General features: G+C 40.6%; 1 protein-coding gene across 2 annotated transcripts in view; it reads left to right on the top strand.

The window, feature by feature from the left end:
* CDH4 (cadherin 4) overlaps nucleotides 1-24,781 on the top strand; it is a 706,159-nt gene that overhangs the window by 445,252 nt on the left and 236,126 nt on the right. Inside the window, exon 4 of one of the 2 annotated variants that reach the window (XM_032802286.2) lies at nucleotides 10,629-10,805. In XM_032802286.2, the coding sequence (XP_032658177.1) occupies nucleotides 10,629-10,805 (177 nt within the window). Of the gene's footprint in view, nucleotides 1-10,625; nucleotides 10,806-24,781 lie in introns of both variants that reach the window. The other variant, XM_032802285.2, reaches the window with a different exon arrangement.

Raw genomic sequence — 24,781 nt, 5'->3', positions numbered from 1 at the left:
AAGCAAAAAGTAAAGATATCTTACTTTTTCTTTCTAAAAAAAGTTCTAAAAAATCAATACTCACATAAGTCCTGCCTACGTTGTGCTACATCCCATCTCACTTGGGCATTCTTTAAGGAACCAGATGTAGAATCAGCTGCTACATGCCATGAACATGAAAATCAGTGCCAATTGACTGTTCAGGCTATTTTCCCGAGTTACAGCCCTTACGTTATCGTCTGTGGAGTTTTACCCTTGCTAACTGTCTAACATGTTTTCCACCCTTTAGATCGCATATATAAAAGACTGAAATACCTCAACAAGAAAAAAGAGACGTGTTCAGAATAGGGCTTGTTTACGCCATCGCCAGCCAGGGTGTGCCTTTGATGAGTCTGGGGCAATGAAACACACCTTTCTCTGTTCTCTGGATGGGGCGGGGGAGAGTACAGGGGGAAGATCCCAAGCAGAAGTGGGGGTAGCGCTGTACGCACTGCGTATTTTCCTCTCCCTGTCCTGCTGGGCCGCAGAATGTGTATATGGAACATGAGGGAAATGCTGCTTCATTCTCTTTCCCTCCCTCCCATACCAGTCTCTTCTCCCATGCACAGGGGATGGGCTAACTCACATAGCAACAAGGTAATGAAACTTGTCCCTCTCACTCCTGCCATTGGATGGGGGCAGGTCTGAATCACGGAGACTGGCTGAGGGGCATTCTGCCTCCCTAAAAATTCTCTTGTGCTTTTAGATGTATCTGATATCCTTCTTTCTTTTCTTTCCTAAACTGGTTTACAGTGTTAAGAAGCTTTTGTAGTTCTCCACAAAGATGATTGTATTTGAGTTATTAGTTAGAGGGACCCAAATAGCCTACGCAACCCACCAGTTGCATAATATGCTCACACACTTGTTGTGACTGCAGAATCCTACATTTGCATGCACACGGCATTTTTCATGCACAGCACAAACAGCACGTGCATACGGCCGGTTGCACAGTTTGGTCACATAAGCGCACCAGTTTCCTCATGCCAGTGATGGATTTGGCATGCATAATACATGTGTGCGCATTTTGCAGGGCACAGTCTCTTCCTTTAAGGGCAGATGGCTCTGTTAGAGTCTCACTCAAACTTTTTCTTGTCTGTCAGCCGATGTGTTCTAGAAGTCTGTGTGGCTTGCCAAATCTGACAATTTTTTCTTACTAATTGACTCTAATGTGATCTGTTCTATACAGCCACACTGTTAACTGATAAAAAAAGAAAGTAATGAATTTTTGTCTAACTAGCTGATTTAATTTAAAATGTTTTATACTGTAATTGTACAGTTTCCATAAACTGAGAGGTAATTTTGTTTAATGAGTTCCTAACCAAACATAACATTCTTGACTGTGTGTAGCCAGATTTGATAAAGGTCACAAATACTGATTCCACTGTTTGCCTTTGTAAATAGCCATGATCAAACAGCTTGATTTGGCACTAGAAATATCCGAGCTGGATTGGTTCCCCCAATTCCTGTTTGCACCAGAAATTATTAATACAGTTTTAGGAGCAGAGGGGGATCTTCTCTGTATCAGAACACTGTTCATTTTCTTTAAAGTGGAAATACACTGCCAAAATCACGTCTTATTGTCAATTAGTGGCTTCTCTGCAAACACATTAATTTAATGCCCTTGCTGAAGTACTGTGCACATTGGAACATGTTGCTGCTAAAATGCCAGTTTTCAGAGCACTTTGACACAAATCATTCATGAATAGCAATTTATGCTTTGATGCTAATGGGACGTGACGTGAAGCTGTCTTTGATTAAATTCACCACAGAGCTTACAACTATTTGTAAATATGGCTGATAAGTAGCCATAATAGACTTCCAATAGGAAAGCAACAGAGAAAAACAGCTTGTGGATTCCTCACCTGCACAGTTGCAACACAACAGCTTAAACTAAACTGACTGCAGTAAAAAGAGATCTAAAATTAGAAGGGTCATCCGTCTACCACATTTTCTCCCCTGCCTTCAACTTTGGCGAATTCAAATACAAAATACAAAAGAATCAATTACCCTAAAATAAATTCTCCTTTTGTTCTGAAAACCTTTCATTATGCTGCGTGAAAACACAAAATGAAATCACTCTCTCTGCTGAAAGATCAAAAGTAGAAAAAAGGTGTGTTTTGGAGAAAAGGGCCTTATTCTCCCTCTGTTGCCATCACTGATGTCAGCAAACTGTTGTCTCCTCAGAACAGAATTCATGCAAATGTTTATTCAGCACCATTCTGATGTTCTCTTTGTTAAAGAACTTAGATATATTTTCATTGTTTTATTTTGTGGTTTGGTAAATAGCATTTTCTGCTGTCATTCCCATAACTGCCCTGGAAACCAGCTAAAAAGCTTCAGAATAAATACTTTTAAATAAATATGCTGGGAGGAAGGAAATGGTGCCACCTTTCAAAATGTGTATTGGTGTGCAGGAAGAAGAGATATATGTTGGAGGATGGGATTGAAGATTGTTCTCTAGAGACTTGTCATTTATTTTAAAAAAATCTAACCTCAGTAAAATATTGGGTCTGACAATAAAAACATAACAAAAAACAGATTATTTATCTTCTGAAATTTGTCTGACCCAAAGCTATAAAGAGGCAATGAAAATAATAAGACTAACAAATCAGAAAAACACAAGCAAGTCATAAATAATATTGATATTTTGGAAATGAAAACACTTTTCCCTTTCCTCCCACAGTGGTTATTGTTTATTCACGAAGCAAGAGTAATATATTTCAGCACTGAATGGGAAATGTTTCATTTTCAGGGCTGATCGCTATAAAATTCATAATCTTTAAAGAATACACCTAAAGACACAATATTATTTATATGCAGAGAATGGCGGCTGATTTACCCAAATGTTAGTGCGATCCAAAATGTTCAGCTAAGCAGGAACACAAAATATATTATATTATATTATGTAAATAGGATTGTGATACGCTCTGCTGGATAATAACTTCCAGATGTCTCTGTAGCCAGAGGCTGACAGATATCAAAGACAGGTTGGCTGGAAGGGGAGAGGTGCCAGCTGGCTGGACTGGTTACTGCTAAGTGTAGCGGAAGGTGAAAGCTGGTGTTACTTCACACACACTGATTTTATTTGTGGACTACTGAAAAGATTGTGGCGCAGCTTTCTCTTTGCTGTCTGAGATGGTAATTGTGGTTATTGGAATCCTTAGAGACATTCATCTTATGTGAGTTTTTTTCTTCTTAGGTCTATTTTGTAAATGGGAGTTGAGCTTAGCACAACAGGCCACCCATTAAAGTTTGACAAGCCACAAACTAACAATAGCAAGCATTTAAACACAGGGTACTCCTGGCCTTTGCAGCCAATGCGAAATGAAAATGAGGAATCTCTGAGTTCTTGAAGTCAGGAGATAAACAGGCAGAAGCCCAGTAAAGCCAGAGCTCCAAGGAACCTCTGGTGTTTTAAGCATCATCATCTAAACTTGCTTAGACTTTGCCTACATTAGCACATTTGTCAGTAAAAGTTTTGCCAGTCGGGGTGTGAAAAAACACACCTGCTCTAACCAACGAAACTTTCTGTGACAAAAGCGCTGATAAGGAGATGCTCTGCTGCTGACATAGCTACTGACAATTGTTAGGGGTGGTTTAATTATGCCAGCAGGAGAGCTCTCTCCCACCGGCATAGAGTGGCCACACAGGAGACCTTACAGAGATGCAGCTGCAGCTGTACAGCTGTACAGCTGTGCCACTGTAAGGTCCGTGGTGTAGACAAATTAGTTTTAAACTCTGGAAGTCACCTAGAGTCTCGTCTGCACGAGCATTAAATACCAGTATTCAGAAGAACACTTAGTGTAGACAAGGTTATACAGCCCACAATCATTTAAGTTCATGGTAAGAATGAATCAGGAAACATGGGTCCCAGGCTTACTGCCATTGAAGTCAATAACAAAGCTCCAGTTATGGACTTCAATGAGACCAGGCACTGACACATGGATTGTCCTGGGAACAAAGGGAGTTTGTCTAATATTAAAGATGGAAGGCGGATACACTGCCTTCTGTATCTCATTCGGTTCTGAGCACCCTGTTAGCACATAGGACTTCACCCAGTATCCATTGAAGTCAATCGAAGGACACATGTTGACTTCAATGGGCATTGGATCAAGTAACAAGTAATAGTATATTTTAAATGTGAAAATATTGTGGGATAATTTATAAACTTATTAACAGTAAATATGCTGCAAGGAAAACACAGAATGTAGAAGACATTTCTCCTTGTTACAAATGTAGGGCCAGGTTCTGCCACCTTTATGCACTCTCACAGGCTGGCTGGTCCTTTAAGGGTTTAGCCTGTAATGGATCATCTGTCTCCCCCACCCACACATGTACACACATCTGCTGGAGATCAGGTGGCTCAACTTAGTTATCAGACTCAGGTGGGGCAGTGCTGGGGGCTTTCCATAAAGAGCTGTGTGAGCCCAGTTGGAAGTGAGGAGTTCTTATTTTATAGGAGCAGCCTAGAAGAAGGCTGAACTTCAGAAAGGAGAGAAGAGCAGAGAGGCTACTCCCAGAATGAACTAGGTCTGACTGGAGTCAGGAACCCTGATGAGTGGCACCTGCCTGACCTGCTTAGAAAGGGGAGGAGTATGCCAGCCCCTGGGTAATGGGGGTGTTTCAGGCACAGGAACCTGTGATGAGGCATGGAAAGACTACAGCGTTTAAGTGTGTATGTGAGGAAGAGGTGGCTGGGCTAAAGGTTTGGTTGTTTTCATAGTTTTGGATGGACTTTAGTTACCGGCTCCTATGCCCCATAAGGGGCTGGACACTGTAAAGTGGTCTGGTTGGAGGGCAAGGCCACTCCTACAGCTGAGGTAGGACAAAGCACCGTGGGGGAAACTGAGGCAAAAGTTGCTGCAGCGCTACATGTGAACACAAGGGAGTGGGCTGGGATGGCAACTTTGCTACACAAACACACTGATTTTACTAGGACTGCTTGAAAATTTAGGGGGCTACTCAGTGTAAACATGTGGGACTCTGGCCCTCCCTGATCAAGCTCTAGAAGAGAAGGGGAACCATTGCTCCATTTTAAAATAACAGGAGCGTACAGTGAATACTGAAAACGTGATTTTTTGGTATTTGGCTTTTCATGGGAAGAAATGTTACTTTATTAACAAAAAATTACCTGTATGATTATTCGTAGTGCAGTAGCTCCTAGGAGCCCCAGTCATGGGCCAGGACCCCTTCATACAAACACAGAACAAAAAGATGGTCTCTGCCCAAAAGAACATACTATCTAAATAATACAGATAACATTGCTAACTTCACAGTCCTTTCAGGAGCAGTTCTTAATAAATCTACCCTGATACCTTTGTACTAACTACACGTAGAAACCACTGGCAGAAAGTAGAATTAGATTCCTGGTTTGGCATGTGTTTTCCCTCATGTTGCAGAATGAGGTGCAGTGTAAATATAGTCCAGAGGACTTTGTTTTCATTCCTCATGTGGTCATGATACAGGGAATTCACCTAAATCTGTCTGAAATACACCATGGGGTATCCACTCATGCCAACTCACTAGGGACCCTAGAAACAGCTAAAATAGATCCAGCAATTACAGAGTAATGATCTGCAAAGGGCAAATGTCATGCTGAGTTTGTATCCACTAAGTGTGTAGAGAATCAGCAGGAGAAAAGATACTATTGCAAATGTAGGCCCCAAAGTAAGTGGCACATTGTGCCTGTCCCGTATTCAACTGCATGGGGGTAGGGAGAGTACAAGGTGACCATCTGCCTATATTCACCCCAAGCACAAAGGTTAGGAACATGCATAGTCCCTGCTTTTGGGGGAACACAGGGATTGCACAAGGCATACATCACTGCATAAAGGATGATAAAGTGGAGTGATGCCGCCCACACATCCCAGCCACGCTGAACCACAGAGCTGGTTGGTTGTAGGAGAGGACAGCACACTGAGGAGGCAGCTCCTGAGGCAGTGTCTCAACCTGCGTTTATAACTGTGCAGCTTTCTCTGCCCTCAACATAATTTGGCCCTACATAAATAAAAGACAGGAAGGCCCAAATCTGCATTCCATTCTGGCCCTTCATCCTGCTCCAGGGAATGTAGTAAGTGGAGGGAAAGTGGTGTAGAGCAGCATAAATTCTGTTGGGCGTTGGCTGATAGTACAAATAGCCACACTGCAGCCACCATCACACCTTCCCCGCCTTCCTGTGACAAACACAGCTCAGGTAGAACAGAGAGCCAGGCTCAGAATATGCCCTGAAAGAAAATGAGGTGGTGGGGAGATTCAAATGGAACTCTTAGTATTAAGAGAGTAGAAAAGAAGGATGCTCCAGTGGTTAGGTTATTAGCTGTGTTCAAGCTCCTCCTCTGGTACAGACTCCCCGCATGACATCAGGCAAGAGTCTCCTTCCCTTCGTTCTCCATGTATAAAATGGGAGTAACAGTGTCTCACATGGATGTTGTAAGAATAAATATGCTACTGGTCATGAGGTGCTCAGATGCCATGGCAATGAGGCCAGTATAAGTATCTAGATGGATAGATCATATAACTCTGAGCCCAAGGGTTTAGCTAAACAAAAACTGTTTCACAGCAAAAAGATTAAATTGTGAGCTGTATTACCAATAAGTATACTTAAGCCTCCTGTCATAAACAGATAGCTAAGGGTTAATGTTTCTTTTACCTGTAAAGGGTTAACAAAGGGAACCACACACCTGACCAGAGGACCAATCAGGAAACCGGATTTTTCAAGTGGGGGGAATTTGGGTGTTGTCTCTTTTGTCTCTCTCGGTTCTTGTTCTCTCGGCTTGAGATGATTTCTATCTCCAGGCTTTTCTAATCTTCTGTTTCCAAGTGTAAGTACAAAGGTAGAAGACAATAGTTTTTTATGATTGTTTTGTATTTACATGTGTGTAGTTGGAATGTTTTAAATTGGATATCTTTTTGATAAGCTTGATTCATTCTTCTTTAAGCATTACCAGTTATGTGTCACACTTTGATACAGAGACCTTTTATGTCTTTTCTCTTCTTTTTATATAAAGCTTTTTTTTTATAAACCTGTTTGAGTTTTTCTCTGGAGGTAAGCTCAGGAACGAGGGAGGGAATTTTTTGTTTTACAATTATATGTTGAAATCTGCATAGCCTCTGTGAGGGGAAGAACCTTGAAGTTCCAGTGTTTTGCATTTCAGGATTGAACACGGTACTCTGGCAGCCCAGGAGAGGAGAATAGCTGCAGGACGGAAAAGGGAGACAAGGGAGGAGGTTAGCGTTTGTTTGTGAATCAGGGCATCTATTTGGGCACCAGGAAGGTTGGGATACCAGAGTGAACGCACCTGAATTCCTGTCTGGTGGCAGCGCTATCAGATCCAAGCTGGTAATTAAGCTTGGAGGGTTTATGCTAGGCACCCACATTTTGGACGCTAAGGTTCAGAATTGGGATTTATGCTTATGATACCTCCATATTTACATTCCACATTTGAGTTGGGCATTAGATCTTTGCACATTCAAAAGAACACGCTAGATTGCTGGTGTTTTTAATTGATCGTTGTTGCTATTCCTGAGAAATTCTTGGATATTTCAGTCAGAAGAATGAACAGGTCTGGCATTCATTCTCACCAGACTTTGTTACAACATTTGTCTCACAGTTTTTGAAACAGCAGAAAAACATGTTCAACTTATTTAAACAACACAGGAGAAATTAAGGCCGTTAGAAAACGTCAACAAATGAAGATGAAAAAGAGTTGTTGGGTTTTTATAAATAAGATTGATGTTGTGAGGCCCTTTTTGAAATGCTGCATACCAAATTCAGAGACACGTCGACAATGTATTCTAGTGTAGGAAAACATCATCAGGGCAACAAGGAAGCTAGTCACTGTCTAGTCACCTGCCAGCAAAGACTAAAAAGGCTGGTACTGCCTTGCCGAGCTGACACTAATTATTTCAGTATACACAGAGCTTTGGGATTCGTGTTAATTCTCAAGTCTGTCTTTAGTTCAGACGCGTTCCACTGTGTGAACTCAGCAGAGCACAAATTATTTGACCATTCCTTCATAATCTGTCCCCACACTCAGATGCCAATTATGCAAACAGATCCAAATACCTGCTCCTCAGAGGAACCCCACTTGGGAACTACAAACCAATTAAAAATTAAAGAAGAAAAAGAAGTATAGACTTCCCCATAGCTGGCATCTGATAGGCCTATTCTAAAGACACACATTTCTGAATATTTTCTTTATTTAATGCTGCCTCTGATCAGTGGTTGAGGGAAAGCATCTGTGGTGTTAAAGTGGAAGGGACCCTATTGGAAATATTGTACTTTATGAATGGTTTACTAGTGGTGATGTCAACGGCACCTACTTTATCCTAAAACATACTGAAAGTCTCTCCAAGAGCCATACTATGATGCTGTTCCCTTATTCATCACTTGCTAAAGTTAGTGCTCTTCCAAATGTATCCCAGTAGTGATTGGCAAAGTACTGATGCTACAATAGTGGCGGTGCTTTTGAGTAAAGGCATACAAAACCATGACCACGACAAGTCCTAAGGCTGATCACTATAGTTACCAGGATTAGTGTTAGAGTTGGTTGAAAATTTTCTCACTCTGAAATTTTTTGAAGGAAAATAGGCTAAATATTTTGAAAAATTAGCTCATCATTAAGGTTTCTGCTAAACATTTTTTCCAAATTTCTCTCAAATACATTAAACATCATTGAGGGCAGAGGGCATTTTGGGTGCACAAGGAATACAGCATCACAGCCAAAGTCAGTATCCATCCAGCATTAAGGCCCAGATTTTAAAATGGTAACCTATTTTTAGGCACTATTTGCATCATTCAAATTTGCACTCATATTTTTTGAGCCAGCAGTGACTTGCAGGTGCAAATCCAACTCACTGTGCACCTAGTAGTATGATGTCCAAATAATTTAATTTGCCCACATAATTAATTATAATCTTTCCCTATATATCTTATTCCGTGCAGAGGAAAATTAAGTAAACTGATCAATGTAACTTTTGTGGCAGGAGTAAAATTATTGTGCTACTCATCACTAATGTGTAAATATATTCTGTGACTCCAGTGCAAAAAGGCACTTAAGCATTTGCTTAACTTTTTGCATGTAATTAGTCCCACTGAAGTCAGTAAGGCTGCTTGTGTGCTTAAAGTTAAGCATGTGCATGTTTGTAGGATTGGGCCTGACTCACTTCTTAAGAAAGCCTGATACACATTATGGAACAGGGATCGGCAACCTTTAGCCCGCGGCCCACCAAAGTAAGCCCCCTAGTGGGCCGGGCCGGTTTGTTTACCTGCCGCGTCCACAGGTTTGGCCGATCGTGGATCCCACTGGCCACGGTTCGCCACTGCTGCCAATGGGGGCTGTGGGAAGCGGCGCGGGCCGAGGGATGTGCTGGCTGCCACTTCCCACCGCTCACATTGGCCTGGAGCGGCGAACCGCAGCCAGTGGGAGCCATGATTGGCCGAACTTGCAGACACAGCAGGGAAACAACCAGGCCCACCAGGATGCTTACCCTGGCGGGCCGTGTGCCAAAAGTTGCCGATCCCTGTTATAGAAAATAGCTAGATGCACAAGATAACAAAGCTCTTTGCTTTGTTCTCAGAACTCACACACTTTCCTGGCTCTGATCATTTTTCCACAATTTGATTTTTTGGCAAAAAGATTGAGAGTCTGAGGAAACTATTATTTTTGTCTCCACAAACATCCACATGTGGCCCCTCTGGGATGCTAATGAAAGCTCAGGTGTGATTCCACCTACTTCACCAATGGCAAAGGCATTTTCTGTAAAAAAAAATAAATAAATAAATAAAAAAAACAAAAGGCCAGTGTTTGCCAGGAGGAAAATCAGTAATTTTCCTAAATTGGCCCCAAATGCAAAATTCTTCAATCTTTATCTCAGCTACCTTTTGTCTTTACAAAAACCTGCAATAAAACAAAATATCCCTTACAAAACCTTGAGAACCACCACATGCAGTGAAAAAGAAAATGATTTACAGGCTGTGAAATATTACAACATTTCGCATACGCGTTCACTGAAGGCATATGTTTATATTCCGAATCAAGTTATTTTATGTACAGAAAGAAGGAGCTGTGATAATTAACCTTTTCAACACCAGAGCAGAAGAATTGTCAAGCCCTGATTAGTTGGGACAGACAGCTTACTTCCACAAAACTATGTACTGAAAGGTATTGATACTCTCTTAAAGTCAATGAGCAGATTAATGTGATACAGTGAAGTTAAAACACCCCTGAGGAGTTTTGTTATTTTTGTTTTTTGTTTTCCCAGTAGATTATATTTACTCAAAAATTGCACACTTCTTTATCCAAGACCCTCATAAAGCTTTCTGCAATTGGTATAATGAAGACAATACATTCTGGAAAGCAGTTTGATTTGGTAATGACCGTTCTATACATTATTGAAAATGAAGTGGCAGCAAAGATGCCAATAAAGTCTGTTATGCCTCTGTGATGCAGAAATGTTTGCTTCATTTTAATAACAATAATTTTTACAGCAACACATGAACATTCCATGCAAGCAAGCGTCACCGTGGCAGTAGTCCCAAGAGGTGATTTTTTTCCCCCCACTTGGAAAAAAAACTAACTGCCTCTTGCTTTCTTTTTCCTCAAAAGCAGCAAAAAGGGAAGAAAAATGCATCTACAGATCTTGCATCGCAACCGAGTGACACATTAATACCGTGGCGCCAGCCCCAGAACTCTAACGGGCTGAGAAGACAAAAGAGAGACTGGGTCATCCCACCAATCAATGTGCCAGAAAACTCAAGAGGGCCTTTCCCTCAGCAGCTGGTTAGGGTAAGTGCAACTATTGAAATAATAATAATAATAATAATAATTAATAATAATGTGGTTGGTCTGGTACAATAACAGGTGCACTCCAAGTCTGTAACACGGGAGATCTGGCATCAAACACAGCCTCATTTCTCTCTCTGCCTGAGCCAACGTCTGTCCTGGAGGTAAAGCACTTATGATCTGAAGCAAATTCATGTCTTCCCTCCCCTCAAATCCAACTCAGATGGAGTTTAATCACCTCTTTCTAGCTAATCCTGGGGGGGAGAAATTGGCTCCACTCTCCAAAATGGCAGGTTGCCAACCCTCTCAACTGGATAATGACTGCAGGTGTGAAGCCAGGAATGGTGACTCCTAAGTATGAAAGGGTGTTAGATCCTGAACATCCTTTCTCAACTATCAGTCAGAGTCAGGATCCAGATGTACGTTTGCCTGCCTGAGAAGGGTATTGATGTACAAAGCTATAAGAAATTCTTCATTAACTAGCTCCTACACTACATGTTGCTTGTTTCTTCCCTTACTATGGTGTTCATAGAGATCAGCTCATAGCCCCATGGGACATTATGTTGACATTTGGATGACAAAAATATGGACTACAGGATGCATTTGATTGCTGTTGATAAATGTAGCAAAATTACAAATGCATGCGACTGTTTGTTTTATGAGCTCTGATTTTGGTTTCCGGAAAGGAAAAATACTAGCTGTCAAAAAAAAAATGTAAATAAAATGAAGCCTCACTGACTGATATTTTATAATTCTTCCTTTACAAGAAAATTGTGACATAATTGCAGAATTTAAGAACTAATTTTGAAAAAGCAGTGGTGTGTAATTTACACCCCTTGTCAGGAAATTCACCCCACTCTTCTTGAAACAATGCTTGCCGAGCCCTTTCCTGGATTAAAATGAATTGCTGTCATTACCTGTTCCACACTGATTAGCTGATACTTTGCCTGATACTTGGAAAGAAAGAGTAGTTTGCTCAAACCCACAGAAGTATCAGGAAACTTGATAAATCACATAATGTCTGAAAGAAGCGCATTCACAACCCACCAGATATCAGGTGCAATTGTGTTGTTGGTACAATATCTCTGCAAGGAGTACAGAGATGATTTGGGACAGAATATTATTGACAGTCAAATATTTTAATACCTGATTTTCTTTTTAAAAAAGAGGCTTTAATTTCATTCACTTTGCTGCACACTTTTGCAGATACTGTCACGCTGCAGTTACTGTGATGTGGGGTAAAAATAGTACTCAAGGATTTATGTAGCCATACGTGTGTGCAATGGTATTTGTTGCACTTATGAATGTAGGTGCAGAGTACATTTAGAGCACAGGCCTCTCTCTGTGAAAATCAGGTCCATGATGTGCAACACAGTATTAAGGACCAAACTGTGCCTGTCAACTGCTGAGGTGCATGAGTGGGGGAAGGGTGCAAGAAGCCTTCCCCCTGGCATGCAGCATCCGGGCACTCTTGCCTTTTAATGTGAGTTCCCCAAATGAATTAAAGGGAGAAAAACTGAATAACTCAAAAACCTCACTAAGCAAAATGGATTGTTTGGGTTACTTCTGAATTCCTGTCAGTATTTGAGTGCTACTCAGCAAGCAGGCTAATTGCAAAAAGAGGTCCCCCCACATTGCCTTCATTATGAGTTTTGGCTGAAGAGTGACAGGAGGCTTTGGCTCCAGCTTATTAAACCTTGGCATACATTAATGTTATCAGGTTACCTACTGCAAATGTATAGGTTCATCGTGGTTAATATCTCCCACATACTCGCTGTCATGGTCTGGAGATAAGATTGTAGAACTCCAGAATGTGAAGTCACGTTCACAAATGGGGAAGGCAATTGTTATCTTTTATATAGGTACAGATGAGTAAATATTCACACCTTAAAGAAACACCAGCCTTGAGGAGAACCAGCTAGATACAGCAAACCCCCTCATGGCTTCAAGATCTGCTGTGCAGACAGTAGTACAAAAATAAGAACAAAATAAAATAAATGAAATCAAAATTTGGACAGAGAGGGGAGGCAATGATTTAAAATACTGTGATTTTTTGTTCTGCCTCATGCAGTGAAGAAGGAATTGTAATGGAAGGGAAAGTCACAGCCTAGCACAAATGGCACAGCTTGATTGAACATGAGAATGCCTGATGTTTCTGGTTTGTGTGTTTGATATTTGATGGTGTTCGGTCTCATTTGTGGCATCCCAGTCCCTCGACCCATTTGATAGCCCCTATAAGTGGGGGTTGAGTGAAGTGAGTGCTAGCATGTGTTAAAGGTTCACCAGTTAGACTCTGCCCTTTAATTGGCGAGAATAGGACAACCCCATGTTTTCAAAGACCAGAACTGTGTGCTTATGTCAATCCACATGATCTTCAGATTGCTCTAAGGCATTCTGCTGTCTAATGGAGCTAGGTGAACAATTCTGGTCTGATTTCAAACACTCCTGCTGATTGGATGTTGGGTTTTTCTGTTCCCATCTGTTCACATACTAAGCAGAAAGAGTGCACGAAGAAATACAGCATTGAATCCAACGTGTGAAAAAAGTGCGTGTCAGAGAATGCGATCGGTTTTGTAAAGTTTTCAAAACTAGCAATAGCTCCTAGACCCTGCACTTCCCTTTGGTCTAGAGAGCGCTGTCTGAGCTTGCATTTTAGATGCAAGTATAACTAATGAAAAGTTGTCCATCCATTATGATATCTATGAGTAGTCTTGTACATCCAAGATGAGGTGGCGAATGATATGAAAACCTGAACATTAAAAAAGACCCAGCCTACTAGATGTACATTTTTATCCCACTTCTTGCTGGATTCCGTTTGCATTTTTATAGGTCAGACTAATTTGAAATGCATAGGCAAATCTTTCGTGTGCCCTCCTACTCCTGCTTGCTATTGTGAAGGGGAAAATTCCATTTTATGGAAGTTGATTAGTTACTTGTCAGTATATTTAGCAAGGCTGTGCCTGAATGAAGTTTAAATCATAGCAAAGGTGAATGCAGCTTGATGGGAGCCATGTAGGGCTGCATTTTGAGCTATCTGGTTCAATTGGGATCAGCTGTAATTCTCTGCTCGTTAAAGCGTTTCATTCTGGCAAAATGAAAAAGTAAAACAAAAAAGAACTGCACCCCCCGCCCCAAACTTCTACAAAGTTATTCCTGGGGAGGGCTGGAGGAGGGAATAGGATTCTTTCTGGTAACTACAGGGTTTGGTTTTGTTTCTTTGAAAGAACATCATCTCTGTTCATATGTGTCAACCACTAGAAGTTTGATTGTGTTTCGATCGAGGGGAATACAATAAAAAATAGAACAAATATCTGTTTGGGTTAGAGTGACCAGACAGCAAGTATGGAAAATCGGGATATCTGGTCACTCTAGTTTGGGTCTGGCTGCTAAGAAAACATTAGGACTATAGAAACAAATTGTAGGCCAGATCCTGAGCTGGTGTAAATCTGATCCTATGTGAATGTGTGAACATAATTCACAGAAATTAAGGCCAGAATAGACCACCAGGACTATTGCGTCATAGCCCATAGAATTTCAACTGCTCCTTCATGCAATGAAGGGAATCATCCTTTCATTCTATGTAAGCAAACACTATTGAACCCAATAACTGGGGCTGGAAGTAGAGCATATCTATTTGAAAGCATCCAGTCTCAATTTAAAATCTCCAGATGATGATGAATTTACCACATCTCTTGGTAATCTGTTCCAGTTGTTAAATAAGATCAATGTTTAAGCTGGATCTTATTTCCAGTTTGATAGTTTCTAATTTCAGCTTCTAGTCAGTGCATCTTACTATTTAGTTTGTCACCTTGAAGAACCTCCATAATATTAACTACATTCTTTTTGTGTAGGTGCTTGCAGATCACAATGAATTCAAAATTCCAGCCCATGTCATTCCCTGTTTGCGCTCTGCAATACCATACAAGAGAACTGAATACAGTTCCTAGCTACCGTCTTTTGCATATTGGCCAACAAGGAGTGAGTAAACCCTGGTACTAGGAGAGTACAGTCATGGAATATGAATATTTCTCCAGTTGTATGGGAAGGGACTGTCATTTGACAGAACTCAAACCTAATGGTATCCCATGAGATTGATGAAGTACTTTCTAGCCCATTACTAACCAAAGAGGATATTAAATAACTTTTATTAGAGATAATGATTTTTAAATCAGCAAACCCAGATAACTTGCACCCAAGAGTTCTAAAAGAGCTGGATAAGGGAGATTTGTGGCCCAATGATTTTTAATATACCTTGGAATATCAAGGAAATTGCAGAAGAATGGAAGAGTGCTAAGGTTGTGCCAAAATTCAGAATGGGCAAGTGAGATGACCTGGTATCTATAGATTGGTTAGCCTGACATCAGTGTTGGACAAAATAATGGAAAAGCTGATATGAGAGTCAATTAATAGAGAATTAATTATATTCTTATCCTTTAATATATGGTCAACATGGTTTTATGAAAAATAGGTCTTGGCAAACAGGATTTGATGAGATAACAAGTTTGGACAACTAAAGGTAACTGCATAGATGTAATATGAACGTTTAACTTAGTATTGCACAACATTCTGATTAAAAAATTAGCACTGTACAATATCAATAAAGGAACCCGTTAAATGGATTAAGAACTGGCTAGCTGACAGATCTCAATAAAGAAGTTGTCAACAGGGAAACATCATAGAATGAGGGTGTTTCTGGTGGGGCTCTGCAGGGAGTGTTACTAGGCCTGACAATATTTAACATTTTCATCAATGATCTGAAAGTAAATATAAAATCACTGCCGATGAAATTTGCAGGTGACACAAAGATTAGTGAAATGATAAATAATTATGAGGACAGGGTAGTTATACAGAGCAATCTGGATCAATTGGCAAGCTGAGTCCACTCAAATCAAATGCATTGCAAGACATCCAAATGCAAAGTTATACATCTCAGAACAAGGAATGCAGATAGTATGTACAGAATGGAGTGGGAAGGGCTGTATCCTGGAAAGCAGTGACTCTGAAAAGGCTCTGAGGGTCATTGTGGACAAGCATCTCTACGTGCACAATGTGGTGCTGTGGCAAAAAGAGCTAATGTGATCCTTGGATGTATAAACGGGAGAGAAGGGAGTAAGAGTAGGGAGTTGGTTTTACCTCCATATATGACATGAGTGAAACAGATACTGGAATACTGTGTACATTTTTAAAATGTTGAAAAATTGTAGTGTGTGCAGAAAAAAGCCAGAAACATTATCTGAGGGCTAGAGAAATGCCTTACAAGGAGAGATGTAAAGAGCTCGTTCTGTTTCATTTCTCAAAAAGAAGATTGAGAGGAGGCTAGATATGTGTGTATACCTTCATGGGGAGAAAATACTGGGTATTAGAGGGCTCTTTAATGCAGTGGAGAAAGGCATAACAAGAACCAGTGATAGGAAGCTGAAGCCAGACTAGTTCAAATTAGAAACGAGGCACACACAAGAGTGCATCATACAGAAAGCAGAACTCCAGATCCCTGACTCCTCCAAATCCACAATCATTTTTATATATAGCCCTGCCTCTTTCCCTTATTAGAACATTGGGGACTGTTAACTCTGCCTCCTTGTGTATATGTATTGTATTGCAACCTTTTATCGCTTGATCGTATACTTTTTTCTCCACAGGATCCAGGCCGTATTCACTGTGTATGTTGGATAAAGAGTGAGGCAGTGCTGCATAGTGAAATGGCCAGGACACCAGGGCACCCTTTCCTCATATGCTTCAGTTTTTGCATTGTGTGTCATGAAACAGGTTGGTCTTTGTAGCGCCAAACCTCATTTTCTGTAGAAAGTGTCTCGTGTGTAGTGAGTGAGGCTGGGGGTTTCTAGAAGATGGTTGGTCTTGTGCTTATTATACTGAATGGAGACCCTGATATTTGGGTTGTATTCCTGCCTCTGAGGCAGGCTTTCTGTGTGACATACCACAAGTGACCAAAGCTTGTTTAAGGGCCCGAATGTGGATTTAGGAGCATGTTTAAAAAATAAACTTCTATTGGTATTAACATTATTGTTTGTCGACTTTCCATAGATGTATTATTAACTCTTATTCATAACCTGTACGGTTACTTTTACAAGACCCATTTGTGTCTGGACAGCCTCTAATCATTGGTGCATTTATTTTGTAGATGCCTGTTTATGAAAATCTTGGCTTTAATCTCTGTGCCTTGCTTCCCCCTCTGCAATAGGGATAATTCTTCCCTCTCTCAAGGGATGCTGTGAGGATAAATTATTTAGCGTTTGTGAGGGGCTTGGATGCTATGGCACTGGGAGGCGTAGTAAAACCTGTAAAGAAAAGAACTCTCCATTCTGAACAATATGTGGGTGATGTGTGGTAAATGAGGCATGGGGTCACATGCTGAACAGGGAGGAGAAAGTATTAAACAGTTGCCTTGTTCCCTGAGTGCTCTCTCTCTTGTGCACTGAATGAGGTCTATGGAAAAAAACAGTATGTTACTGTGTAATAAAAGATTCTCATAATGTATATGCACAAAGGAGTCAAATTAAGCTGCCCATTTCTGGGGTTCAACTGAACTACATACACTGGCCATGTATTAAAGCTCATCTTTGTTCTCCCTTGATCCTGTTTGACATCCCAGTCCCCTTGTTTCAGGGGAAACATCTGCTGCAAAGAGCCCCAACAGGCCACAAATGCATCTGCGGACTCGTGTGGCAGAGAGGTCTCCTGACCTCACTCTCATTTATGTGCTACACCAGCAGCAGCGTGGGTGGTGTTAGAGCTTGTGTATCATGTCCATGCCACCTCAGTAACTGCCAGTACTAGGATGATCCTCCAGGCTGTAAGATCCTGATTTTAGGCTTTAATTTAACTCTAACTCCAGATTCCACCAGTATTTGTGGTGCAAACTTGTTGTACTACACCCAAGAATCTGCCCTAATTTGGGCAGACAACATTAACATTGTCTTTTTCACAGCCTACACTTCACTTTACACCCTGCACCTTCTTATGAAGTAGTTTTTTTTGTTGTACAGTATTCCTAATAGACCCTGTATTAGCTAGGTTTCTTATCACTGTGAAATTGACTATTCAGAATCCATTAACTTCTAGCTGTAAGAGGAATACACAACACATGGTATTTGTCTGCAGTCAAGAGAAGGTTTTTTCAGCAGAGGTCTATGAAGGGCTTTCCAAAGGGACATCAGACTGTGCTTCCCTTGAGGGAGGGTATTGATAGTCTCAGTCAAGAAAGTAGACCCAGTACTTTCTCACTACTATTTGCCATCCATGAAAAAACATGGATCCAGCTCTCAGGTTGCAGCCAGGAACTACCCCAGCACTTCTGTAACCTCAGTGAGTGTCACCAGCTGAAACTCATGCATTTGGCCTCTCCAGTCTCCATTGTGGAGTCTAGAGGCAGCCAGCTCAGTCCAGACCCAATAGATCTTCTCATGAAAATCCCTTAGAGTGAGAAGAACTTGACCTCATCACTGAGTTATGACAGACTGACTGGGTGAGGAGGAGGCAGGGCCATTTTCACACTAAGCCCACATGCAGCCTGGCTGGACATGGAGGGAAGCATGTGCAGCATCTCCCTATAGGAGACGCTCCAGCAGGCATCTTCCTGTGCTGCAATGTCTCTCCTGCCAGTGTTGTAGTGGCAATGCAGAGGCTGGCTGTCTGTTGCTCAGGGCTCTGCCTTTCTGGCCCCATCCAGCCCAAAGTCTATACAGAAAAATATTAATAGCAGCAGGATTTCAGTTTTGTTAAGCACAGGCAGCCGTAGCCCCAAGCTATCGTGTGGGATTGTACCATGCATGTTTTGTTACCAGAATAGCACCGGCAGTACCCTGACTGAATGAAGAGAGAAAAATAATTCAACATACTGCTCTCCTTTTGACATGTCCATTCAAAACTCCTCATAAAAAAAACAAAAAAGACAGAAAAAAGTAGGTTCCTAAATATGCACCATAATATATATTCATAAAACTACAATATGTTCCTCCCATTTGCTTTCTCCCCAGAGTAAAAAGACTAGATGTCATTTTACATTTCCCGTCATTTCATAGAAGTATGAGGCCGGATCCTCAGCTGATGCAAAGCAGCATAGTTCCATTTAAATTGATGGAGCTATACCAATTTACACCACTTTGGGAATTAGAATCTGGGCTGAAGAAAGCAGAAGCCCAGTTTTCGGGCGGGCATTACATGTACACACCCGCAGCAGTAGCTATTGAAAAGTGCAACTACAGCATAAATGCTCCATTTGAAGTTTTCTTACAATAGCATTCAAGCCTATACTGTAATTATACATATTGTATTTCCTTGTATTCAGACCTTTGGGGAATTTATATTGTCCTTGCTAATGCCAGAAGGACTGGAAAAAAGCAGTCATTTAATGATTCAGCTGTCTTGGGCTCTATGATTTAATCAATCATATGAAAGAAATTTTTAGACCCTTTGTGTTTAGAATTCTCTTGTCTGAGCAGAGAATGTTCCTTTTTTGAATTGCTTTAATAGCTGTATTTATGCAGCTGAAAGTTCCTTAAGAAATGAAAGTAAAATCAAATTGCTGAGAATGCCTAGATAATTTATTGGAGAATATTCAATTAGAATATATTAATATTTCAGATTTCCATCATTAATTTAATATTCAGAGATTTAATTTAGTCATTGAATTGCTGTAGTGCCATGCGGGGGTGAGTTGTTAGGCTGAGTGCTTAAAACACCTGCCACAAATGGGTGACTCTCAGTTTGATTCCCAAGAGCACAAATGCTTTTCCACTGACACAAGTCTTCTGGCAGAAACCTACACACTAAATCTTTCTGGGGCACTGAATTTTCCATAATTGCAGAATGGAATAATATCTTCAAGGAGAAATACATGCAATATCTTATATATTTGTGGATCAAAGTTCAGTCTGGGGAAAAGATAAATGAGGTGAGGTTCCAAATCTGACTATGTATTATTGCAGAATTTCATTTTTCCTATTATTATTAATATTAAGGTAGCATCTAGGAACCCTGCTCTCAGCTCAGGGCTCCAATGTGCTAGGCACTGTACAGACAAATTGGGAAAGAGGACAGTCATTGCCCAAGAGAGCTTACATTAGTGTCCCTACAAAATTTAACCTACATAATTTTTGTGTCTGCAAATGACTTGTGGGCACATATACATCCATTTGCATGACTAACAACCAACTTGTTGCTATAAATCCAGTAATAGGCCATGCAAGGGCTAATATATGTGCCTGAAAGTCATTGCCAAGGCAAACTATGGGCCTGAATGTTGCAAGTACAAATAATGCCCTGCGGGAAAGGGGCAGGGCACTGAAAATTTGGGCTTCATTTACAAAGTGCTTTATACCCCCCTAATGATCCTCAGCAAAACTGCGATTGTGGGGTATAGACCGGTATGCCATCCCCACCCTGTGCACTCTTGCTGGCTGAAAATTATCACCCTTCTATCACTTTTTTGTCTGTTTCATTGGATGGGAGGGGCAGGGTTCCACTCCAGGGGCTGATCTTCCCAACCTGCGTCCATAAATAACAATTATCATCCTTGTTTTGTAGATGAGGAAACTGAGGCAGAAAGATTGAATGATTTGCTCAAGGCCACAGAACATTTATTGTCAAGGCTGTGGTGAGAACTCTCTGAGTATTGGCTCCCAGTTGTATGCTCAGCTTCCTAGATCACATCCGTCTCAGGATGAGTTTGTTTATTGTTCAGCACTCTGAGAACTTTGGATAAGAGCAACCCTATATTCTGGGTTTATAATTGGTATATCCAGTTATTTATCTCATTCTGTTTTGAAGCTGACTGCTAGATCTATCTATCTGCTCCTCTAATGCAGAAAGGTGGCTTTCACTGAGAGGTCAAAGCTGACTATCCAGCATGATCAATGACTAAGTCCCCAGTGCCCATTCCTTGATTATTCTGAACTGATTCATACACTCACACCCTGCCTGGTAGATTCAGTTCCAGATGAGCTCACCCTGAAAAAAGGAAAAGTGGGAAGAGCTGAAAGATAAATACCCCTCCCTCAAGAAAATCATATCAGGCATATTGTAAAGAGTTTGTCAATCTCTCTGAGAAGCAGTTGGATGTAGTAGTCCATAGTACATATTGCAACATATCATTATATTCCCCATCCTTTTAAGAAAGCGAGATAAGTCTAATCATCATTCAGTACAGCTGTCATTATGTATAGAGACAAAGAAAGGAAGGCATAGTCCATGCTAATGTGCACTGCTCATAAAAGCTATTCAAAATGTATAAAGTCGAAGTGTATAGAGGGAGGGTAGGTTAATTCGATAAGACAAGGATTTTGTTTTGCTGATGTGTTGCCAAATAATAAATAAATAAAAAGGCTGAGACACAAGATGAGGCAAAGAACTCTCAATCTGTCCCTTTGTTGGAATAATTCATTTCTTAACACCCCTCACCCACTTTGGTGGCAGGTTGCTGTGGTATTAGATTTCTTTGCTGACTTGAAATGGATTCTTAAAGAAACGGTGGAATCTGAAAGACGGTGCAGTTATAACCTCGCCGTCAAGACTGTTTCTGAAATGTGCTGGTTTGTGTCTGTATAGCTTAGGGAGAGCAGAAAAGACCACCCACCTTTTTTCTATTACATCTGTTTCTTCTTTCTAATCTGTATGCTGACAAGTTAAATCCAGCACCTTGGAATTTCAGATGTCAGCTTTTAGGATTCAAAGAACTTATTCTTGGGTTAATTTTAAGCCTTCGCTACTGGAGTTAATTGTTTTATTTTTAGCATTTGAGATTTTCTGTTGTGAAGGTATAAATCCTTTTATAGCCTTTCCTAATGCAAGCTGGTTGAGGTTTGTAAGCCAAGTGGTTACATGGTGGGCCACTGAAGTGTGGCTGTCTAACATTTGCCATGGTTTGATTAACAACTCTGCCTTAGTCTACACTAGGAACTTTTGTAGGTATAACTATGTCACTCAGGGGTGTGGAAAATCCTACCCCCTGGTGTAGACAGTGCTATCTCAATGGGAAGGCTTCTCCCAATGATGTAGCTCCACCTCTCGGTAGATGTTATCTTCACAGGTGTTACAGTGTTGCAACTGTCCACGGCAGCATTTTAAGTGTAGACAAGCCCTCCCTCTCTTTGCAGTTGTTCTTGGTGAAAGTCCCTGTGGAGCAGCTGATCACATTTTTTATTAAATTTGGTATTTGGTCATGTTGTTCAGTTGAGATACTTTATATGCACACTCTGCATTATATTAAGGGACACATTTGTGGCCAACCTCAAGGCAACTGGGGCTTGATCCTGCACAGTACTAATCAGGCTGGTCATGAGTCAGTAAAGCTTTAAAATACCTTCTTAACTTTCATCCCTTACGAAGTCCCATTGACTCCTTCAGGACAACTCCAGGGCTGAAAGTTAACCATGTGTTAAATGCTTTCCTCAATCGAGCCAATGTGGTCAACACTATGGCAGGATTGAGCTCTTCACAAACACATTCTGTGTTGTGCACAAAATAACTTGCCCATGGATTTCAAGGATTTAGGGACCATGTTGCCAAATTTGCACATGCAAAGGGATGTTTCCATACACAGTGTAAACATGCACCCACTTTAGCGAGTGCTTTTAGTTTCATTTCCAAAAGTGGACACACAAAATCAGAAGCCGGCAATGAAAATTTGGCCCTAAGACTGTGATTTATGCCCATAAAGTTACAAAAAGCTAAGATTAGAATGTTGCCATTAACCTATAGAAGCTTGTGCTTGATTTGTGTATGTTTAGCAGCATGTCGATGGAATCTCCATGTCTGGAGATTCTTGTAATACTGTCACAGGGTGAGCCTGCCCTTTAAGAATGTTGGGGTTCAGTCTCAGCTATGTCAGGTATAGCCCACCTCCTCCAATCCCGTGCTTCTTTAACTGTCTATAAAAGGGAATCTGTTTTTTAGTCTTGATATCCATTTTTTAAAATCAAAACATTAAATGGCCTTAAGATGCATTTGCGTCTGCATTCAGTTCCATAATCCTTTCAGGCTTTTTTGCAATTGACTTATTTGTATGATTTGGGCTTCAAGACTTCATGAGCTGTAACATTTATTTAAACAAAGAAGCTAATTTTATTTTCAGAATGTGTGGGGTGATTAAATATAATAAAGCAGAAAGAAATGCAAGAAATGGTTTCATTGTTTGTCCCTGAGAAACACAGCCAGGCATTGCATCTCTGAAAAGATTTGACTGGAAGACAAGATTATGCCTCTTACCCACAGGGAATAGTTTCTTATTCTCTTAGTAGTTCCAATGAGCCACTCACAAAATAAGGTACTACTCGATTTGAGTCAGGTGGCACAATCTTCTCGCTCATACAAAACCGAAAGGATCTTCATTTGGCATTTACAGTCACAGTAGTCTGAGAGCTAAAAATGCAGCTCGCCTGGATGTCCATCCTCAGAATGGGACTTATCTGTGAATATTTAGGGTTGTACCTGCAAGAATATGATCTGGTTGCTATATTTGCAAGTCACTCCTGCAAGTTTAGCAGGTAAAAGCCAGTACTTCTGGCTACATCATTGCCTATCCAGAATTGACCATCATTCTCAGAACTTTATTGGTGGAAGAGCTCGTAGATGAGTGAGTACAAGAACTTAAGAGAAACTGTGGTAAAGTAGATGGACAAAATATTTGCTTCAGCCACATGTCCCCATACAATCCTATTTGGAAGTTCCTGTAGTTGGGAAAAAATCTGTTCAGTTATCTTACATTTGAAGCCTGGTGATTTACAGGGAAATGATGATACAATTTACTTATTGGTAATAGCACTCCCCAGTGTCTAACAAAAAAAATCATTTCCAGGGTAGAAAAATCAGACATCATCAGAACATAAATCATTTACTGCAGGCTATAATAGTTATTTATGCATTTGACAGCAAAGAATTGAGAAGTAAGGTGCCAGTTTTCTTTCAGTGATGGAAAATATATTCTAATGTGTCTGTGAAAAAATATTGCAAGAAAACATTCAGATTCAGCTTGATGGCAAAAAGCGCTATTGAGTAGCATCTGTTTTTGCAGAAAAGCTCCCATTAGAGAGGAACTTAAACATCAGAGCAAACGTTACAACAACTGTCTAGGTTTACCAAATATTTTGCACCCAGCATTATGTTTATGGTGCAGTTTTCTGTACATTAAAGAAAAAGGCAATTTGGAATTTATGAAACAGCTGCTGGGCCTTTGGAGCATGCAGGGGACAGAATGACACTATATATATTTCTGAAGTTATTAAAGGGAAATAATTTCTCCATTATTCCCTTTGAATTGCATTTCATACAGAATCCGCAAGCATTAGAGAGAATATTTTCTTATCACTTTTTGATTAGACATGAATTCAAAATTTAACATTAGGAGATAGCATGCTATTAGGAAATCAGCCACTTCCTTCTCCTTCTCTAGCCATCCACTTGTTAAAAGGCACCCCCTTTTTTACCTCTTGTTCCTAATGAGACTTCCTCCTTCTCCCCATGATTCTTTATTTAAGCAAACTTAGCTCTTGATTAATCAGCAATTAGAGAAGGAGTCACACTGCTTTTGAGCCTCTAGTATCCTACTTTTCAAGTGAAATTCAAGACTAAAATGTAAAGGCAAGCCAGGTTATCAATATTACACCATTTCTAAGCATATGATTCTGCCTTCAAAGCCAAGTCAGATCAGGCAATATATAGGCTCAAATTTAACTCATCTAATGTGGTATTATATCATATAACACTCATAATTCTCCCACCATCTCTCTTGTTTTCACTGCTGCCTTGTTCTCTCCAAATAAGCGTTCAGTATTTCTGCTGGTGTCTTAGTCCATCCTTATCCTAGCTGATTAAAAGAATAAGTACTGTTTAACATAAGAAATAAGAACGGCCATACCGGGTCAGACCAAAGGTCCATCTAGCCCAGTATCCTGTCTACCGACAGTGGCCAATGCCAGGTGCCCCAGAGGGAGTGGACCTAACAGGCAATGATTAAGTGATCTCTC

The sequence above is a fragment of the Chelonoidis abingdonii genome, chromosome 14 (genome assembly GCF_003597395.2).
Source record: "Chelonoidis abingdonii isolate Lonesome George chromosome 14, CheloAbing_2.0, whole genome shotgun sequence".
Classification (NCBI taxonomy): Eukaryota; Metazoa; Chordata; order Testudines; family Testudinidae; genus Chelonoidis; species Chelonoidis abingdonii.
Note: the sequence above shows the minus strand (reverse complement) of the source record. Positions and strands in the feature narration are given on the sequence as shown.